Genomic DNA, 22828 nt, shown 5'->3' with positions numbered 1-22828 from the left:
ATATCTTCAGTCGGTTCGTTTAGCTTGTTCGTGCAGTGGAGCACTGCACACGAAAGACAATCATCCAAGGTCGAATCTCAGGCGAGGACCCAGTTTTCTTACATCGCATGAAATGTGTTCCAGAAGGAATAGCAAGTATTTTAGGAAAAGGTAGAGTAAACTAATTCGAATTAACTATTCCACTTAACATGGATCAAATTTTTGTTGGTAACAGAGATAAAGCTGGTTGCTGATGTATTCATCTCGGTGTTGGCACACTAGTTGCTATGAGTTTGTCGACAGTAATTTTTTTAAACGTAAAGTTTAACTAACCGTGTTTTAAACTGTAACTGTGATTTTCTTGACAATTCTACTGTACCGTTTCAGCATGCCGCATGTATTTACAAATCCTCAGTATGTCAGTATGGTATTTTGTGTATGGGTTTTGTAACGGCTATGCTGCAGCTGCTGCTCGTAGGGGATGCAGTAGACGATTCAGGAGTGTTTACTCGTGCTTTCGTTAAATATCGTGAGATGGTGCACTGTCTAGCAGTAATACACAGACGGAAAGAAAACCGCAACACCAAGGAGTTGTGCGACATAAGCGAAAGTTGGTACGCGTGGTTCTACATCTGAAAGATGGCGTCTATACAAATTTTGTGTCAGTGGCATAAGAATGGCACTAGGAGCCCCATTACGAGGATGCAAATCAGGTTTCCTCCAAATACTCACTGTAACGGTCGTGAGCGTTAGTCCGTTTGAAATTGGATGAAGGAAGTTGACGTTAGTCAAGAACGCCTTTAAGGCGATAAAGACGCTATTATCAACGCATTACTGAGTTTCAAAGAGTTCATTTAATAGGGCTACCAGAAGCTGGATGTTCCTTCTGCGATATTGCATAAAGACGTGGCAGCAATGTAGCCACTGTACACTCTTTGACATAAAACTTGACCGGCGGCCGGCCGCTTCAGAGGCTAAGTCCGCGCCGATCGCGACATGGGACAAAAAAACTGGCCAACTCGCTAATTCTCTAAGTCCGGTTATCTGCACAATCTGGCAACACTGTAGACTGCGGCACTTCCTGGAGGAAAACTTGTCCCATGATAGAGAAACTCTAGGCTGATTACGCCTGTGGTCTAGCGGTAGCGTGCGTTGTTTCTGTTCATAATGTCAGTGGATCGAGAGCAGCTGGCATAAAATATTTTTATAGCCTCTTCTGTCTGAATGCTGAAGACGTGAATGTAATGGTAGCGCAGATTCAATCTATTTCGCTTTGTGACACACCGATATCAAAATTTTATCCAGTAACGATTTTGCGGCAGATTTCCTGCAGACTGTCCTCCTCTGGACGCCGTATGCGGCAAAGCTCCGGGATCCATTTGCTGGCTACTGGCAGCGGCCGTGGCGACAGCAGCGGCGCTGCACTCCCCCGTTCTTTATCGAAAGCGCCTGCTACCGCTCATCGCTTTTGATGATTTAAAACGCTTTATTATTAAATGTTGCTCCACAGAAAATTTCTACAATTTCCATTCACGCTCAAAAGCAACGGAGACAGACGCCCTGATTAGAAGGCGGGTATTATATTACATTAATCGGCAAGAGCTGAGTATGGCCCGAAATTAATTTTATAGACTGGGACGAAATTAAACCACCTCACTACATTCGATGAATTTATAAATGCTTCATACCTCGTTTCTTTTCCTTTCAAACTCAATTATTTGTGCAACTTTTGGACAATGTTTGGATGTTTTCGTCAAGCCAGAGTGAGCGTCTGTGGTGTAAAATGTATTACAGTTCTTGTTTCATTCCTTATGGTAAGTCTATGCGATAAACTGTGTGAATACCTTGCAATGCATGCTCTGTAGCAGTGCAGGAACACTGCACATTTGGAGTTCCATGTATGGGTTCATGAAGTATTTATTGTTGATCGGAAGTGATAGTTAAGGTCTTCAGATTTAAACCAGAAAAATTTGTCGTTTTGAAGGTTTCAGAGAACGGAAAGGAATTGCTAACGCCGGTGTTAGAAAACGTCTACAGTTAAATGCTATTGCAAAAATTTAGAAGAAGGGAACTATATTAATGAACATGTGCACTTCATAAACAACCTTCTGACATGTTAGACCTATATGACGAACAAAGCTCAAATTTATATCGTTGACAGTCGGTTTGAATCTTTTCAGGGTCTATTTTACAGTGAAGCACCTTGGAATTTGCAAAGCAGAAATCCATGATATTAACTTAATTTACTAAGTCGAAATCGGACGAAGATTGATGTTTAAAGGCATTCTTCAGATTTCGCATAAGAAATTTTTACTAGCAGTTTGCAACTCCATTAATTAAAATGGAAAATAAAAGGTTGTAGTCAGCGGCTTCTACCGTGATTCGAACTGCTATGTTTTATAGTACAAGCACTGCAACGCACAAGGGAACCTCTGAGCTAACGACACACTGGCGGCCAGAGGCGGAATATAGTCACTGCGATGTTGCCTGAGCCTCAAAACGCAACCTTAAACACACGAACAGAGGAGGTGGAGATTACTGTTTTAACGTCCCGTCGACAACGATGTCATTAGAGACGGAGCACAAGCTCGGATTAGGGTAGGATGGGGAAGGAAATCGGCCGTGCCCTTCCTAAGGAACCATCCCGGCATTTGCCTGAAGCGATTTAGGGAAATCATTGAAAACCTAAATCAGGATGGCCGGGCGCGGGATTGCACCGTCGTCCTCCCGAATGCACACACAAACAGGTGTTACTTATGTGAAGCACGCCGTTCTTGGAGTCCAGAAATTAAATATACTTTCTAATTGTGTCATCTTGCAGTGGATTATATCGTACGAGTCTTCGATGTGGAAAACGAATGTCAAGTGAATTTAGCGAGGTAACGCCGACCTACTCCCGGAAGTAAATGCACTATCAGAGTGTTGACAAATACTTGCTACGACGCTGCCATTTCTAGGCTCTCTGACGAGGCAGCTCTTCAGCGAAATGCTTGCCGTGATTCTCCGATACGGTTCTTCAGAGTGGAGACGCGCGCGCACGTTTGGTTTTTATGCGGCGTTCTCCCCTGATGGTTTCTGACGTCGCCTTGTGGGCTATGTATACATATGAGACATTCAATTATCATTAATCCAGAATCATAAAAGTTTCAGCTTCCGGCGTGGAAGAAGGCTGTTGACGCCGACATTATATCATTTCAACGTAGGGAAAGCAAAACGGATCATTCAATGTTTCTCATTCAACATAAAGCATGTGAGATAATTTTCCGTAACGTTCATAATCATCTAAAAATACAAACGAAGTAAAAATACACCGGAAGCTTATTCGAATTGAATATAACGCTTTGCACCTCGATGTCGAATTTGTCCACCTGTAATCTTTTGCAGCATACACATAGAATGTCATGATTACCACGAGAATGAAGAAATATGTTGGTAAGGATGGAAGCAGGAAGAGACGCAGTCAACAAATATTCTATTCCTCATGGCATTCATTTCATTTGACACGTAAGAAGAGGTAAAGCGGGAGTTTACTTTCGTTAACACGAAAGATATGCCGCACATACTGATAACGAGGAAGTCTGCGTCTTCATACGTTTCCTCCTTGAAATCTGTATGCTCTATTATATACTAAGTAGCCCGATCATTGTTTCAGTAATGTTACCCTCTTGTTTGACCCCGTAACGATGAACAGATTCCAAATGCATGTCTCCCTTCCTGGGTTGTTTTTTGTGTTTTATTGCTTGGAATTCCTGAAGCAGACCACTGTGCCTTCCCCCCTCGTGGGTTAGGTCTCAAAACTAAACCGCTTTGTATCCAATGGTATAATTTATTCAGACAGCATCAGCATAAGACTATCAAACAAAGCCTTCCATTTACAGTTGCAGCACTCTAACCAGCACTGACCAAAGTGTAATCCACGGTCATGGTCCTAAATTACCAGCTGTCTGCTACTGTGGCAAAGTCCGTACTACACTTTCGATTCCGCAGCACCATTTTATCCGGTAACACTGTGTAGCTGCACAGTTGTGCTACCAGGTCTGTCCTTACACTGTCAACTTTATGTATCTCACTTCTCCTGTAGCGTAGATCACGAGGAGCCGAAGTAAATGAGTGTATTCTGCATGACGTAACATTCAGTATTCCCTTCTTTCATAGCCACTCTTCATGTGCATCGATACCAAATAGGAATGCGAAAACTCTTGCGAGTGAGAGAATGACAATAACAATCGTAACAAGAACAAGCAAATAATGAATGATGTTTATTCCAACGCAGAACGAGAATGGCTTTAAATATAAAAATCTGTATCTATATCTATATCCATATCTATTGATCTTTGAGTTGGCACAATGCAAATATATTCTTAGCATTTAGTTACTGAATTTAGTTCTGGATGTTTGCAGAGAAAAGGAAAAGTCGGTACTTCTCGCTAGTGTAATATAATGTGAACCAGCAACTACCCTTTCCTTAGAACACGACTCAAGCAGGTCCTCAAGTAGGTAGCAAGGCACTGCTGCATTCTGTTCCCTGACATTGCTCTGATGACGGTTAATGCTGATAGTTCCGATTATGAAATACAAAACGTATTGCAGGTTAGTTCCTAGGATAGTAACATTAAATTTGCGTTGTAGACGGCACATGAACATGACGACTATCCATATCACTCATCAATATAAAAAGACAATATTTTGGGAATTTAGCAGGATTACTCAAAATGAATTCTGAAATTGGGTGACTGACTGCACAGGTGCTAAACGTCGTCAAGAGTATACGATGTCCTAATCGCATTAGGAATATGAAGATCGTCTTCGACAGCTCGCAACTTTCACATTGCTATCTCCACCCTACTCCAGACAGCCCTCGGTGGAGTTGCACTACGTTGCCGATGTTATGGAAGGCCTTCAAACCGACAACAGACCACATATTGAAAAATACAAGCGAATTCTCTTGCAGCGTCAGCTTATTGTAACTAATCTAAAAATTATTGGAGAGGAACATTGTCCTATTCAAAAAAAGTAAAATGTTACACACTGTTGACGTCAAACGGACATTATCTATGTCCTGTCTTGTGTCCCACTCATCTATAACATCAAGTGTACTATGAAAATGATTATATATAATGGATGATAGGGTAATGCATTGATACCAGATGGCGGGGGCCGGCCGGTGTGGCCGTGCGGTTCTAGGCGCTTCAGTCTGGAACCGCGTGACCGCTACGGTCGCAGGTTCGAATCCTGCCTCGGGCATGGATGTGAGTGATGTCCTTAGGTTAGTTAGGTTTAAGTAGTTCTAAGTTCTAGGGAACTGATGACCTTAGAAGTTAAGTCCCATAGTGCTCAGAGCCATTTGAACCATTTGAACTATTTAACACAAAATGACATTAAAAATTAAAGTTATTCACGAGCAGCTAGTTGAGAATATGTATGAACATTAAATGACACGACGAACTGAAATAATATGACGAAGAGTTCAGCGCTCACTGGGAATAGAGCCCCACACATATCGTTGTTGACTACACACAAAGAGACGTCAGCTACCGAATTTTTATCCACCAGCTGCTCAGAATAGCATCTTGAACTTACAGTCATCTCGCAAATAGTTCTGTGTCTCACTGGGAGTTAAAAACGTCAGATATCGTTAGTGTTGACAACGAATGAAAATACATTAAAAATCAAAATTATTATCCACCAGCAGATAGGTGTTCTCATGATAGAGCTTGATGATACATAATTAAATCTTTAGTGCCGGGCCAGGATTCGATCCCATTCACGCGTAATATGTGAAGGTGTTGAGGAATCTGCAGTTTTGAACAAACAACAAATTGTAGCCGAGCTGTATTGCCACGAAGGGATCAAATTCCGCGTTAAGGGCGGTCTGAGTTGCATTCCCAGTTTAGAACCAATTTTATCGACACAGAGAAGCTCAAATAAAAGATGGAATAAGTGTCCTGTGACCATACATAGCGTTTGTGTCGTCACTTGAAATAAATAACTAGTATAAGAAAGGTTACTGGTGATAGAGTTTCTACATGTCGCCACTCCAGACTTTATTGTGGTTCAACCTACCGTCTACTTGGTAAAGAAGGAATATCATCTTTAATGTGAATTTTCAGACCACGCAGCCATTATATCTCCTTCACTTGGTGTAGCCAGGAGAGAATGGAATCTGTCTCTCCCTATCTAAAATCATTGACGGAAGTGGGAATCGAACCCAGACCATAGGTATAACAACCTACCATCCGTCCAACAGACCACGAAATCCTATTCTCTGCGAGTCATTTTTCTATCGTAACGCAGTTGCGCCACACTGGATGAGAATTCTGACACACAGGCTCCCTGTAGTAATTTGCAGCATGTTCAGTAAATTCATTTACTTGGTTGACCGAATCACCAAGAACTAGCTGCCTCGGCTACCCAGTGCATACATTCGACTATTTTGTAATCACAGAAATAAAATCACGTAACTGCCACCTACACACAATTGCCAACAGTGTAGGATGCAGAAGTTTAAATAGGAAGTGTTCCTTTCCACTTGAGCTATTCTATTGCGCTATCTGTTACTAGAAAACGTCGTTCAGTCCAAAAGAAAAGCTGTAACTGTTTGTCTCTCAGAAGTCAAGACCTGGCCATATGCATAATCTCACAGAGCTGTGGAATCCAAAAGTTCTGGAGGAATAGTTGCCGAGCTCTGGAGCTGCTGTAGCTACGTGTCAGCTTGTAGCATAGATAAGATGTCGCGAGTTCGAATACATTCAGTGCTACATTTTTTAAAACGCAATTCTGCTCTCTGCTGAAGGTATCAATCTAATGGAACTTTGAACATAATTCCCTTCACTTCTCAACCCAAAGTAGTCGCATGTGGAAAAAGGGCTAACTACTGTGACATTTTGTTCTATTCAGGTTTAATAGACAGCAGGCAGCAGATGCATCTCGAAGATGTGCAGGGAGAGCGCATCGTGCCATAATATGTCAGAAAAGTATTTTCTACATTAGCCGTCGTGTGGTAGTGATATTTTATTCTTCTTCAAACTTTGTTTGACAGCTTTCACTCAGAACAAGTTTTCTACATGCATGTAATCAATAAACTGCATGTGCATTGTCAGACTGTCATAGGTAACATCAGAGAATTCGCATATATCGTTGATGTTTAATTTCTCTATCATGTTTACTATTGTTTTAATAACACTAAAGGAAACCTTACGAAAATTGTGCACTGTATTATAAGAAATGAAATAAAACTAACCATGATAACCTTATGACGAAAGTATCTGTACACAAGCATGCCTCTATCGACACGAATTAGTAAAATACTACTCACTTAGATTTTGATTGGGTCTGTGTTTAATTGGTATGCTGTGTCATACTCAAGAGGTATGCAAATGTGGCATTTCATAAATATAGTTACGTATTCCTAGAAACCCAAAATTCGCTTTGCAGCAGCGGAAAGAGGCCTTACCTGTTGTGCAGCATTGTAAGTTTTTCATCATTGCACTATGAGCTGAAAGCATTTTCTTGCGATTTCCTTATTGATGTTTGATCTGACTGCTTGTAGCTCTTTCACAGAAGGGATAAAAACGTTACAGTCAGTGAGACTGGAACTGCGAACCGTAACAGACGCTTTTTCACAGGTCAGCACGTTACCACAGAGCTGGCGAGGAGGTATGGGTCTTAGCTTCCTATTACGAGGGCAATAGTAACTAGAACTCGTAAACCGCTATTTGAAGGTCGAGATTAGTTGCGGTTTCCACCTGCAACGACTTTCCTGGGCTGAAAACCGTAAATTTTCAATCTTTTGTTACCCTTCAAGCGATAATAACTCAGATTATTCAATGGAAATGACAGGTAAAATCAAGTGAACTTTGAGGCTTAATTCCGTGCACACCAGGAAGTAACTCGTCGATCACAGAGTTGCCAAACATACGTTGCCTTGTTGCCAAATCTCAGTTACAGTACCAGCAGGAAGAAGACGAACCGATGTGATCCTACAGCGGTCTGGGAAGTGACCATAGCTGGTGTCTCCAAGCCGCGGCTGCTACGGCCTGGAATACGTAATGCGTCTGATTCGCTTTCTGTAACTAGGTTTAGGGACTGGAGCGTAGTTACTAATAATACTCAGAACTGACTGCAAACTGAGCATCATAAATCAGTAACTCTCATTGTTGTTTTTATATTTCTTTCGTAAGTGTACTCAAAACTAAGAAAGTCATTCAAAGGCGTTTTCGTGCCTCGTCGATAGTCGAGCACAACATACAAATAAAAATAAAAAAGAATGTATGTGTGTGTGTGTGTGTGTGTGTGTGTGTGTGTGTGTGTGTTTGTGTGTGTGTGTGTGTGTGTGAGAGAGAGAGAGAGAGAGAGAGAGAGAGAGATAAATAAAAAGCAATGAGAGAGAGTGTAAAAAATTGTTGTAAAGAAATTGAATCATGGTATTTAAAGAAAACTTTCATTAAAATGACACGTTCCACATCATTACGAAATGTCGTATTCATGATCTATGGAACAAGAGTTAATCTAATGTAATCTAATCTAATCACATCATATTGATGATTAGCCATGAAGAGTCATGAATTACCGAAATTTTGGCCAATACCAGTAACCAAATCTAAACTTGAAAATAAAAGACGACAATTTTTGTAATAAACCGTGACTCCTATCAAGACCCTTTCGTCCCTGTTATCTAACCACGAAAGATGTCTGATATACCTCCATTCTGAAGTAACAAAGTGTGCATGCATTTAAAGATGAAGTGCATGATGTGAAGTTCTGTGACGGAGATACGAACCCAACACGTAATCCGATTGTTAACTAAGAAAAATCAAATGTTACGTATCGGTTTTTCTTACGAGCCGCTAGGTGTCTGAATCTAAAATAAGGATACAAACGTTTGTGCCTAAGCGACAATCGAACTGCACACCTACCGTGCATCCACGAATATAGCTTAAGTATCAGTTGCTTACTCATGAACAGTAAGATGTGTGCGTGTTTGACCAGAAATAACGACACCTGTTGCGATTGTTGGAAACACATGAACAGACATTCAAATTGCGCGTTAATTTTCACTAGCAGGTGGGTGTGCACTTGATAAAGCTAGAAATGAAATTATGAACATTTTTGTACTGGATCAGGTTTCAGACCCACATACTTACCTTTGGAGGAGACCTAGAGAAGATTGCAGTCTTGGGAAAAGGAACGAAATGACTGAACTATACTGTTCCGAGAGATTCAGATCCTCGAAAGAGGAGATACGAATTCGAATCACAGTCCAGCACCAAATTTTTAAACGTCTCTAGTTCAATCAAGTACAAGTAAAATAAGAGCCCTGTCCCTTTAAATGGCTATCGGTTCATCAAATAAAATAAAATTTCCTAATGTAAGTAAGCTTACTGGCGACTGTATTTCTGTTTACCATGACTTCCGCTGTGTCATTTCCCAACGTAAACCGGCTCTGCCCAGTTGGTAATGAAGGAACGTGATGTTTAATGCGGATTCTGGATTATAACGTCTTTCTCTTGAGGTTACCAGAGGTAAAATAAATCTGTTTGTGCCTCTTAAAAGTAAATGCCTGAACCCACGCATTGCACCTGTGATAGCTCGTTCCACCAATCCATTGTGGCCACATTACCCAGCCCCAAGAGTGTGCTGTAACGGATGATGTGCTTAGCTTACAAAATTAGTCACGGTGGAAAAAATGCGAGTCTATTAAATGGTCAAGTAGAAGCAAGCTTCTGACGCAGAGATTATGCTATTCTCATGTCAGCAGGATGTAAAGACTCTTCTAGGCATCATAGGCTGGATGTGAAGCCATTTTGATTTTTCACAAATTCAGCAAATTTCTTAGTTCGAGAAAATCCACTGTGAAGTGTGAAGTTGCCGGATAATTCGATTATTACTGTTATTATTACTATCATTTTATTCATACCGCTGCTGGAACACGACCGTAGTCTTCAGGTAAAACGCGAGACCAGCTAATATGACGTCTGGCGACCGAAAGCACATATCGACAAAATTTTTATCGCCCCTTTCCTCTCGGTGCTGAAGCTATGAGTGTAATTCAAGCGAATCTACAATATCATATTAGCTGGTCTCGCGTTTTACCTCAAGACTACGGTCGTAGTCAAGAGTAATGTACTAAGACTTCCTCTGGGAAGTGCCGCAGTCTACATGTTGCTAGATCGAGCATATTGCCAGACATAGAATTCTGAGAGGAGCACGACTGTATTGTCCACCTTACGTGAACGACTCGGCGGTCAATTTTTTGGTCTGAGACTGTATCTACAACACATATTGCACGCTGAAGACCCAGAAGACTGTAAAAAAAAAGTAGTTTATGAGAGCAACGTTAACCATAGCGTTCGAAGTATTCATAGTATTGTATACGTGTGTGTAAACGCCTTCCAATGACCACTCAAGAAAGACAAGGATATACAGTCTAGCTCCAATATTATAAATACGCCTCAGTTTGTGGATGAACTCAGACTTAGGTTGATAATAATTGTGAAAATTTAGCAGCACTGTACCCATTGGTGTTAAACTCGTTTTCAACCAATGATTCCCACAGCTACAGGGATACTACTTGTGATACCTCTTAGACAAAATACTTAAGCAGTGTTATCAGACGAAAAGATCAACCTGACACAAACTGTGGGAAGTTTGTTTTACAACCTTCGTACCTGGATATTCAGCTTTTTCCTATTTGAGATATCTGTGAACGTTGCTGCTTAAGACGATTTAAGCAGAAACTAAATTCCCTCAGCTTCGACAATGTTTAAAGAAATCGTCTTATTGGCACTAAATCGTGGTTTGTGAATTGTTTACCGGCCGTACTCTGCCGTATTTTGCCGGTTGGAAGGCAAAAGCTTACTGACAAATTTCACACAGAAATTACTGTTACAGTGTACTTATGGAGCCAAATGAGTGAATTGCGTATTTTCCGGTGAGAAAGAGCACTGGCAAACAGTCTTCGCTACATTAGGTTATTTAAACTGGTGTCACTCTGAGCTAGAATGTATGGTCAGCGACAAAGTGTAAGGTCAACGTTTCGGATGCGAGTTTTGCGACTGTGAAATACTTTCCTACATTATAGAAGCGAATATTAAATTTGAACTAATATTGCGAAAATTTTGTGCTTGGACAGCTTAGAATGAAAATACTTCTGCTTATTTCAAAGGGAAACAATAGATTTTCTAAAACACTGTCTGTCATACACAACTTGAAACAGGTCATGTCGACCAAATCATGTGGAAGAACTAACAGCAACGTATATCGGAAGGCAGTAAGATCTCTTGCCTTTTGGTTTGTCAGTACTCGATAGCCATTTCTAGGCGAAAGTAAATGAAGAAAGGCAGTGCGTTTTTGTTACCAAGTAACGTCTTCGTCAATTACTTTAGTTTTAAAGTAATCTACGAGTAATTGCTGGTGTTTGATATTAACATGAAAAGGATTCCGTAGACAGGGAAAGAACCTGTTCTTGGGAACCTACATCTATAGTGATCAAAAGGCATTAAATGATGTTCAAGCACTTGTGTTACAGCAGCGGTATGAATAGAATGATAGTAATAATAACAGTAATAATCGAATTATCCGGCAACTTCACACTTCACAGTGGATTTTCTCGAACTAAGAAATTTGCTGAATTTGTGAAAAATCAAAATGGCTTCACATCCAGCCTATGATGCCTAGAAGAGTCTTTACATCCTGCTGACATGAGAATAGCATAATCTCTGCGTCAGAAGCTTGCTTCTACTTGACCATTTAATAGACTCGCATTTTTTCCACCGTGACTAATTTTGTAAGCTAAGCACATCATCCGTTACAGCACACTCTTGGGGCTGGGTAATGTGGCCACAATGGATTGGTGGAACGAGCTATCACAGGTGCAATGCGTGGGTTCAGGCATTTACTTTTAAGAGGCACAAACAGATTTATTTTACCTCTGGTAACCTCAAGAGAAAGACGTTATAATCCAGAATCCGCATTAAACATCACGTTCCTTCATTACCAACTGGGCAGAGCCGGTTTACGTTGGGAAATGACACAGCGGAAGTCATGGTAAACAGAAATACAGTCGCCAGTAAGCTTACTTACATTAGGAAATTTTATTTTATTTGATGAACCGATAGCCATTTAAAGGGACAGGGCTCTTATTTTACTTGTACTTGATTGAACTAGAGACGTTTAAAAATTTGGTGCTGGACTGTGATTCGAATTCGTATCTCCTCTTTCGAGGATCTGAATCTCTCGGAACAGTATAGTTCAGTCATTTCGTTCCTTTTCCCAAGACTGCAATCTTCTCTAGGTCTCCTCCAAAGGTAAGTATGTGGGTCTGAAACCTGATCCAGTACAAAAATGTTCATAATTTCATTTCTAGCTTTATCAAGTGTACACCCACCTGCTAGTGAAAATTAACGCGCAATTTGAATGTCTGTTCATGTGTTTCCAACAATCGCAACAGGTGTCGTTATTTCTGGTCAAACACGCACACATCTTACTGTTCATGAGTAAGCAACTGATACTTAAGCTATATTCGTGGATGCACGGTAGGTGTGCAGTTCGATTGTCGCTTAGGCACAAACGTTTGTATCCTTATTTTAGATTCAGACACCTAGCGGCTCGTAAGAAAAACCGATACGTAACATTTGATTTTTCTTAGTTAACAATCGGATTACGTGTTGGGTTCGTATCTCCGTCACAGAACTTCACATCATGCACTTCATCTTTAAATGCATGCACACTTTGTTACTTCAGAATGGAGGTATATCAGACATCTTTCGTGGTTAGATAACAGGGACGAAAGGGTCTTGATAGGAGTCACGGTTTATTACAAAAATTGTCGTCTTTTATTTTCAAGTTTAGATTTGGTTACTGGTATTGGCCAAAATTTCGGTAATTCATGACTCTTCATGGCTAATCATCAATATGATGTGATTAGATTAGATTACATTAGATTAACTCTTGTTCCATAGATCATGAATACGACATTTCGTAATGATGTGGAACGTGTCATTTTAATGAAAGTTTTCTTTAAATACCATGATTCAATTTCTTTACAACAATTTTTTACACTCTCTCTCATTGCTTTTTATTTATCTCTCTCTCTCTCTCTCTCTCTCTCTCTGTCTCTCTCACACACACACACACACAAACACACACACACACACACACACACACACACACACACACATACATTCTTTTTTATTTTTATTTGTATGTTGTGCTCGACTATCGACGAGGCACGAAAACGCCTTTGAATGACTTTCTTAGTTTTGAGTACACTTACGAAAGAAATATAAAAACAACAATGAGAGTTACTGATTTATGATGCTCAGTTTGCAGTCAGTTCTGAGTATTATTAGTAACTACGCTCCAGTCCCTAAACCTAGTTACAGAAAGCGAATCAGACGCATTACGTATTCCAGGCCGTAGCAGCCGCGGCTTGGAGACACCAGCTATGGTCACTTCCCAGACCGCTGTAGGATCACATCGGTTCGTCTTCTTCCTGCTGGTACTGTAACTGAGATTTGGCAACAAGGCAACGTATGTTTGGCAACTCTGTGATCGACGAGTTACTTCCTGGTGTGCACGGAATTAAGCCTCAAAGTTCACTTGATTTTACCTGTCATTTCCATTGAATAATCTGAGTTATTATCGCTTGAAGGGTAACAAAAGATTGAAAATTTACGGTTTTCAGCCCAGGAAAGTCGTTGCAGGTGGAAACCGCAACTAATCTCGACCTTCAAATAGCGGTTTACGAGTTCTAGTTACTATTGCCCTCGTAATAGGAAGCTAAGACCCATACCTCCTCGCCAGCTCTGTGGTAACGTGCTGACCTGTGAAAAAGCGTCTGTTACGGTTCGCAGTTCCAGTCTCACTGACTGTAACGTTTTTATCCCTTCTGTGAAAGAGCTACAAGCAGTCAGATCAAACATCAATAAGGAAATCGCAAGAAAATGCTTTCAGCTCATAGTGCAATGATGAAAAACTTACAATGCTGCACAACAGGTAAGGCCTCTTTCCGCTGCTGCAAAGCGAATTTTGGGTTTCTAGGAATACGTAACTATATTTATGAAATGCCACATTTGCATACCTCTTGAGTATGACACAGCATACCAATTAAACACAGACCCAATCAAAATCTAAGTGAGTAGTATTTTACTAATTCGTGTCGATAGAGGCATGCTTGTGTACAGATACTTTCGTCATAAGGTTATCATGGTTAGTTTTATTTCATTTCTTATAATACAGTGCACAATTTTCGTAAGGTTTCCTTTAGTGTTATTAAAACAATAGTAAACATGATAGAGAAATTAAACATCAACGATATATGCGAATTCTCTGATGTTACCTATGACAGTCTGACAATGCACATGCAGTTTATTGATTACATGCATGTAGAAAACTTGTTCTGAGTGAAAGCTGTCAAACAAAGTTTGAAGAAGAATAAAATATCACTACCACACGACGGCTAATGTAGAAAATACTTTTCTGACATATTATGGCACGATGCGCTCTCCCTGCACATCTTCGAGATGCATCTGCTGCCTGCTGTCTATTAAACCTGAATAGAACAAAATGTCACAGTAGTTAGCCCTTTTTCCACATGCGACTACTTTGGGTTGAGAAGTGAAGGGAATTATGTTCAAAGTTCCATTAGATTGATACCTTCAGCAGAGAGCAGAATTGCGTTTTAAAAAATGTAGCACTGAATGTATTCGAACTCGCGACATCTTATCTATGCTACAAGCTGACACGTAGCTACAGCAGCTCCAGAGCTCGGCAACTATTCCTCCAGAACTTTTGGATTCCACAGCTCTGTGAGATTATGCATATGGCCAGGTCTTGACTTCTGAGAGACAAACAGTTACAGCTTTTCTTTTGGACTGAACGACGTTTTCTAGTAACAGATAGCGCAATAGAATAGCTCAAGTGGAAAGGAACACTTCCTATTTAAACTTCTGCATCCTACACTGTTGGCAATTGTGTGTAGGTGGCAGTTACGTGATTTTATTTCTGTGATTACAAAATAGTCGAATGTATGCACTGGGTAGCCGAGGCAGCTAGTTCTTGGTGATTCGGTCAACCAAGTAAATGAATTTACTGAACATGCTGCAAATTACTACAGGGAGCCTGTGTGTCAGAATTCTCATCCAGTGTGGCGCAACTGCGTTACGATAGAAAAATGACTCGCAGAGAATAGGATTTCGTGGTCTGTTGGACGGATGGTAGGTTGTTATACCTATGGTCTGGGTTCGATTCCCACTTCCGTCAATGATTTTAGATAGGGAGAGACAGATTCCATTCTCTCCTGGCTACACCAAGTGAAGGAGATATAATGGCTGCGTGGTCTGAAAATTCACATTAAAGATGATATTCCTTCTTTACCAAGTAGACGGTAGGTTGAACCACAATAAAGTCTGGAGTGGCGACATGTAGAAACTCTATCACCAGTAACCTTTCTTATACTAGTTATTTATTTCAAGTGACGACACAAACGCTATGTATGGTCACAGGACACTTATTCCATCTTTTATTTGAGCTTCTCTGTGTCGATAAAATTGGTTCTAAACTGGGAATGCAACTCAGACCGCCCTTAACGCGGAATTTGATCCCTTCGTGGCAATACAGCTCGGCTACAATTTGTTGTTTGTTCAAAACTGCAGATTCCTCAACACCTTCACATATTACGCGTGAATGGGATCGAATCCTGGCCCGGCACTAAAGATTTAATTATGTATCATCAAGCTCTATCATGAGAACACCTATCTGCTGGTGGATAATAATTTTGATTTTTAATGTATTTTCATTCGTTGTCAACACTAACGATATCTGACGTTTTTAACTCCCAGTGAGACACAGAACTATTTGCGAGATGACTGTAAGTTCAAGATGCTATTCTGAGCAGCTGGTGGATAAAAATTCGGTAGCTGACGTCTCTTTGTGTGTAGTCAACAACGATATGTGTGGGGCTCTATTCCCAGTGAGCGCTGAACTCTTCGTCATATTATTTCAGTTCGTCGTGTCATTTAATGTTCATACATATTCTCAACTAGCTGCTCGTGAATAACTTTAATTTTTAATGTCATTTTGTGTTAAATAGTTCAAATGGTTCAAATGGCTCTGAGCACTATGGGACTTAACTTCTAAGGTCATCAGTTCCCTAGAACTTAGAACTACTTAAACCTAACTAACCTAAGGACATCACTCACATCCATGCCCGAGGCAGGATTCGAACCTGCGACCGTAGCGGTCACGCGGTTCCAGACTGAAGCGCCTAGAACCGCACGGCCACACCGGCCGGCCCCCGCCATCTGGTATCAATGCATTACCCTATCATCCATTATATATAATCATTTTCATAGTACACTTGATATTATAGATGAGTGGGACACAAGACAGGACATAGATAATGTCCGTTTGACGTCAACAGTGTGTAACATTTTACTTTTTTTGAATAGGACAATGTTCCTCTCCAATAATTTTTAGATTAGTTACAATAAGCTTACGCTGCAAGAGAATTCGCTTGTATTTTTCAATATGTGGTCTGTTGTCGGTTTGAAGGCCTTCCATAACATCGGCAACGTAGTGCAACTCCACCGAGGGCTGTCTGGAGTAGGGTGGAGATAGCAATGTGAAAGTTGCGAGCTGTCGAAGACGATCTTCATATTCCTAATGCGATTAGGACATCGTATACTCTTGACGACGTTTAGCACCTGTGCAGTCAGTCACCCAATTTCAGAATTCATTTTGAGTAATCCTGCTAAATTCCCAAAATATTGTCTTTTTATATTGATGAGTGATATGGATAGTCGTCACGTTCATGTGCCGTCTACAACGCAAATTTAATGTTACTATCCTAGGAACTAACCTGCAATACGTTTTGTATTTCATAATCGGAACTATCAGCATTAACCGTCATCAGAGCAATGTCAGGGAACAGAATGCAGCAGTGCCTTGCTACCTACTTGAGGACCTGCTTGAGTCGTGTTCTAAGGAAAGGGTAGTTGCTGGTTCACATTATATTACACTAGCGAGAAGTACCGACTTTTCCTTTTCTCTGCAAACATCCAGAACTAAATTCAGTAACTAAATGCTAAGAATATATTTGCATTGTGCCAACTCAAAGATCAATAGATATGGATATAGATATAGATACAGATTTTTATATTTAAAGCCATTCTCGTTCTGCGTTGGAATAAACATCATTCATTATTTGCTTGTTCTTGTTACGATTGTTATTGTCATTCTCTCACTCGCAAGAGTTTTCGCATTCCTATTTGGTATCGATGCACATGAAGAGTGGCTATGAAAGAAGGGAATACTGAATGTTACGTCATGCAGAATACACTCATTTACTTCGGCTCCTCGTGATCTACGCTACAGGAGAAGTGAGATACGTAAAGTTGACAGTGTAAGGACAGACCTGGTAGCACAACTGTGCAACTACACAGTGTTACCAGATAAAATGGTGCTGCGGAATCGAAAGTGTAGTACGGACTTTGCCACAGTAGCAGACAGCTGGTAATTTAGGACCATGACCGTGGATTACACTTTGGTCAGTGCTGGTTAGAGTGCTGCAACTGTAAATGGAAGGCTTTGTTTGATAGTCTTATGCTGATGCTGTCTGAATAAATTATACCATTGGATACAAAGCGGTTTAGTTTTGAGACCTAACCCACGAGGGGGGGGGAAGGCACAGTGGTCTGCTTCAGGAATTCCAAGCAATAAAACACAAAAAACAACCCAGGAAGGGAGACATGCATTTGGAATCTGTTCATCGTTACGGGGTCAAACAAGAGGGTAACATTACTGAAACAATGATCGGGCTACTTAGTATATAATAGAGCATACAGATTTCAAGGAGGAAACGTATGAAGACGCAGACTTCCTCGTTATCAGTATGTGCGGCATATCTTTCGTGTTAACGAAAGTAAATTCCCGCTTTACCTCTTCTTACGTGTCAAATGAAATGAATGCCATGAGGAATAGAATATTTGTTGACTGCGTCTCTTCCTGCTTCCATCCTTACCAACATATTTCTTCATTCTCGTGGTAATCATGACATTCTATGTGTATGCTGCAAAAGATTACAGGTGGACAAATTCGACATCGAGGTGCAAAGCGTTATATTCAATTCGAATAAGCTTCCGGTGTATTTTTACTTCGTTTGTATTTTTAGATGATTATGAACGTTACGGAAAATTATCTCACATGCTTTATGTTGAATGAGAAACATTGAATGATCCGTTTTGCTTTCCCTACGTTGAAATGATATAATGTCGGCGTCAACAGCCTTCTTCCACGCCGGAAGCTGAAACTTTTATGATTCTGGATTAATGATAATTGAATGTCTCATATGTATACATAGCCCACAAGGCGACGTCAGAAACCATCAGGGGAGAACGCCGCATAAAAACCAAACGTGCGCGCGCGTCTCCACTCTGAAGAACCGTATCGGAGAATCACGGCAAGCATTTCGCTGAAGAGCTGCCTCGTCAGAGAGCCTAGAAATGGCAGCGTCGTAGCAAGTATTTGTCAACACTCTGATAGTGCATTTACTTCCGGGAGTAGGTCGGCGTTACCTCGCTAAATTCACTTGACATTCGTTTTCCACATCGAAGACTCGTACGATATAATCCACTGCAAGATGACACAATTAGAAAGTATATTTAATTTCTGGACTCCAAGAACGGCGTGCTTCACATAAGTAACACCTGTTTGTGTGTGCATTCGGGAGGACGACGGTGCAATCCCGCGCCCGGCCATCCTGATTTAGGTTTTCAATGATTTCCCTAAATCGCTTCAGGCAAATGCCGGGATGGTTCCTTAGGAAGGGCACGGCCGATTTCCTTCCCCATCCTACCCTAATCCGAGCTTGTGCTCCGTCTCTAATGACATCGTTGTCGACGGGACGTTAAAACAGTAATCTCCACCTCCTCTGTTCGTGTGTTTAAGGTTGCGTTTTGAGGCTCAGGCAACATCGCAGTGACTATATTCCGCCTCTGGCCGCCAGTGTGTCGTTAGCTCAGAGGTTCCCTTGTGCGTTGCAGTGCTTGTACTATAAAACATAGCAGTTCGAATCACGGTAGAAGCCGCTGACTACAACCTTTTATTTTCCATTTTAATTAATGGAGTTGCAAACTGCTAGTAAAAATTTCTTATGCGAAATCTGAAGAATGCCTTTAAACATCAATCTTCGTCCGATTTCGACTTAGTAAATTAAGTTAATATCATGGATTTCTGCTTTGCAAATTCCAAGGTGCTTCACTGTAAAATAGACCCTGAAAAGATTCAAACCGACTGTCAACGATATAAATTTGAGCTTTGTTCGTCATATAGGTCTAACATGTCAGAAGGTTGTTTATGAAGTGCACATGTTCATTAATATAGTTCCCTTCTTCTAAATTTTTGCAATAGCATTTAACTGTAGACGTTTTCTAACACCGGCGTTAGCAATTCCTTTCCGTTCTCTGAAACCTTCAAAACGACAAATTTTTCTGGTTTAAATCTGAAGACCTTAACTATCACTTCCGATCAACAATAAATACTTCATGAACCCATACATGGAACTCCAAATGTGCAGTGTTCCTGCACTGCTACAGAGCATGCATTGCAAGGTATTCACACAGTTTATCGCATAGACTTACCATAAGGAATGAAACAAGAACTGTAATACATTTTACACCACAGACGCTCACTCTGGCTTGACGAAAACATCCAAACATTGTCCAAAAGTTGCACAAATAATTGAGTTTGAAAGGAAAAGAAACGAGGTATGAAGCATTTATAAATTCATCGAATGTAGTGAGGTGGTTTAATTTCGTCCCAGTCTATAAAATTAATTTCGGGCCATACTCAGCTCTTGCCGATTAATGTAATATAATACCCGCCTTCTAATCAGGGCGTCTGTCTCCGTTGCTTTTGAGCGTGAATGGAAATTGTAGAAATTTTCTGTGGAGCAACATTTAATAATAAAGCGTTTTAAATCATCAAAAGCGATGAGCGGTAGCAGGCGCTTTCGATAAAGAACGGGGGAGTGCAGCGCCGCTGCTGTCGCCACGGCCGCTGCCAGTAGCCAGCAAATGGATCCCGGAGCTTTGCCGCATACGGCGTCCAGAGGAGGACAGTCTGCAGGAAATCTGCCGCAAAATCGTTACTGGATAAAATTTTGATATCGGTGTGTCACAAAGCGAAATAGATTGAATCTGCGCTACCATTACATTCACGTCTTCAGCATTCAGACAGAAGAGGCTATAAAAATATTTTATGCCAGCTGCTCTCGATCCACTGACATTATGAACAGAAACAACGCACGCTACCGCTAGACCACAGGCGTAATCAGCCTAGAGTTTCTCTATCATGGGACAAGTTTTCCTCCAGGAAGTGCCGCAGTCTACAGTGTTGCCAGATTGTGCAGATAACCGGACTTAGAGAATTAGCGAGTTGGCCAGTTTTTTTGTCCCATGTCGCGATCGGCGCGGACTTAGCCTCTGAAGCGGCCGGCCGCCGGTCAAGTTTTATGTCAAAGAGTGTACATGATTTCTGGCAGCAGCGGTCACGAAAATGTACGGCCGCAAGAAGACCGGGCTTCGGACGGCCACGTGGCACTACGGGGAGGGAAGACCATCATGATCGACGTACGGCTTTAGCACATCGAACTGCATCTGCAGCAGCAGTTTGAGCAGCAGTTGGCACCACAGTAACACAACGAACTGTTACAAATAGGTTACGTCAAGGACAGCTCCGAGTCAGTCGCTCTGTAGCGTGCATTCCACTGACCCCAAACCACCGCCATTCGCGACTTCAGTGATATCAAGCGAGAGCTCTTTGGATGGCTGGGTGGAGGACTGTTCCGTTTTCTCATGAAAACTGGTTCTGCCTCGGTGCCAGTAATAGCTGTATGTTGAGCAGAAGGAGGCTAGCTCAGCGCCTGCAACCAGCCTGTCAGTGGCCTAGACACATTGGCACATTGGAGCTACACCTGAAGTTATGGTTTGGGGTGCTGTTTCATATGACAGCTGAAGCACTCTCATGGTTATCCAACAACTCTGACTGCAGATTTGTATGTCAGTCTGGTGATTCGATCTGTTGTATTGCCATTCATGAACAGTATTCCAAGGAGTGTTTTCCAACAGGTTAATGCTCGCCCATTCACAACTGTTGTAACCCAACACGATCTACAGGGTGTCGACATGTTGCCTTGGCCTGCTCGATCACCAGATCTGTTTCCAATTGAGCATATCTGGGACATCATTGGGCGTCAACTCCAGCGTCACGAACAAACAGCATTAACCATTCCTATATTGACTGACCAAATGAAACAGGCATGGAACTCATCTCACAAACTGACATCCGGCACCTTTATGGCATAATGCATGAACGTTTGCGTGCATCTTTTCAACATTCTAGTGGTTACACCTGTTATTAATGTACCAGTATTTTACATTTGCAATGGCTTATTCGCGCTTAATTAACCCGTGATCTTGCGATGTTAATCACTTAAAATGTTACCCACACCAATGTGTTCCCGAAATTTAATTACTCTACATTAATTATTTATTGATGTTGCGATTTTTTCCGTCAGTGTATTATGAAAGTATTCTGGGTTTCTTACGTATTCTGGATACTTTGTAAATTTTCCTGTTCTTTCTGATGAGACTCTGTTACCTAGAACGCTCCATTGTTTCTGTGATGTCCCATTATTACTTTTCAAATCTTAGGTCTATGTTTAGCCAGACTTCTGAGGCTTGGAGGGTGCAACTACTAACACATTCTCTCGTTATCTTGGAGCATTCTCTGTGATGACTCCTCGTTTTCGTTGCTATGTCCGAGCAGCCCATTCCGTTGACGACAGTGGAGCCTGAGGCCGGCACGCTGGTGTCCATAACTGGCTGGGGCACGGTCTATAGCGGCAGCTACCTGGCGGACCAGCTGCAGATGGTGGAGCTCTACATCGTGGACCGGGACGTCTGCAACGACGCTTATGACGGGCTAGGCAAGGTGAGCGTCCGCAAGATCTGCGCCTGGTGGCCGGGCGGTGGCCGCGACCGCTGTGGCCCCGATTATGGGGGCCCCATGGTGTTGGATGGCGTGCTGGTGGGGGTCATCTCCTCCTGGGGCAACGGCTGTGCCCTTCCCGGCTGGCCCAGCGTCTACGCCAACATCGCCAACGCCGACATCAGGCAGTGGATCAATGACACCACCGGCGTCTAGAGCCTGCTGCTGCTGTGCTTTCCATTTGTGACACTCTATCGTCTTGGTGACACTATTTCAGCTTCAGACGAATGTAAATAAAATTACGCAAATCAAACAGTGATAAAAAACTGGAAAGAACATACAAAAAAACTCGTTTTAAAACACCCAATGAAACGTACACGGCGTTGGATATCCTTTTTCCCCTTCCCAATATTTATGGTGTTCCTGCCTAGAACCAAACTAGGTAACAAAATATGTATTTTTTTCATAGATATGAATAAATCAATAATTCTGTATTATCGCAAAGAGGTCAACTATCATACACTCCTGGAAATTGAAATAAGAACACCGTGAATTCATTGTCCCAGGAAGGGGAAACTTTATTGACACATTCCTGGGGTCAGATACATCACATGATCACACTGACAGAACCACAGGCACATAGACACAGGCAACAGAGCATGCACAATGTCGGCACTAGCACAGTGTATATCCACCTTTCGCAGCAATGCAGGCTGCTATTCTCCCATGGAGACGATCGTAGAGATGCTGGATGTAGTCCTGTGGAACGGCTTGCCATGCCATTTCCACCTGGCGCCTCAGTTGGACCAGCGTTCGTGCTGGACGTGCAGACCGCGTGAGACGACGCTTCATCCAGTCCCAA

At 41.6% G+C, this 22828-nt stretch overlaps 1 protein-coding gene across 2 annotated transcripts in view; it reads left to right on the top strand.

Moving 5' to 3' along the window:
* Positions 1 to 22453, top strand: part of LOC126253225 (trypsin-2-like) — a 79108-nt gene extending 56655 nt beyond the window's left edge. The window contains exon 2 of one of the 2 annotated variants that reach the window (XM_049954413.1): positions 21805 to 22453. In XM_049954413.1, the coding sequence (XP_049810370.1) occupies positions 21805 to 22182 (378 nt within the window). In that variant the 3' untranslated portion in view covers positions 22183 to 22453. The remainder of the gene's footprint in view (positions 1 to 21804) is intronic. The other variant, XM_049954412.1, reaches the window with a different exon arrangement.
* The last annotated feature ends 375 nt before the right edge of the window (positions 22454 to 22828 follow it).

The sequence above is a fragment of the Schistocerca nitens genome, chromosome 4 (genome assembly GCF_023898315.1).
Source record: "Schistocerca nitens isolate TAMUIC-IGC-003100 chromosome 4, iqSchNite1.1, whole genome shotgun sequence".
NCBI classification, from domain to species: Eukaryota; Metazoa; Arthropoda; class Insecta; order Orthoptera; family Acrididae; genus Schistocerca; species Schistocerca nitens.
The sequence above is the reverse complement of the archived record's forward strand: the minus strand, read 5'-3'. Positions and strand labels throughout refer to the sequence as shown.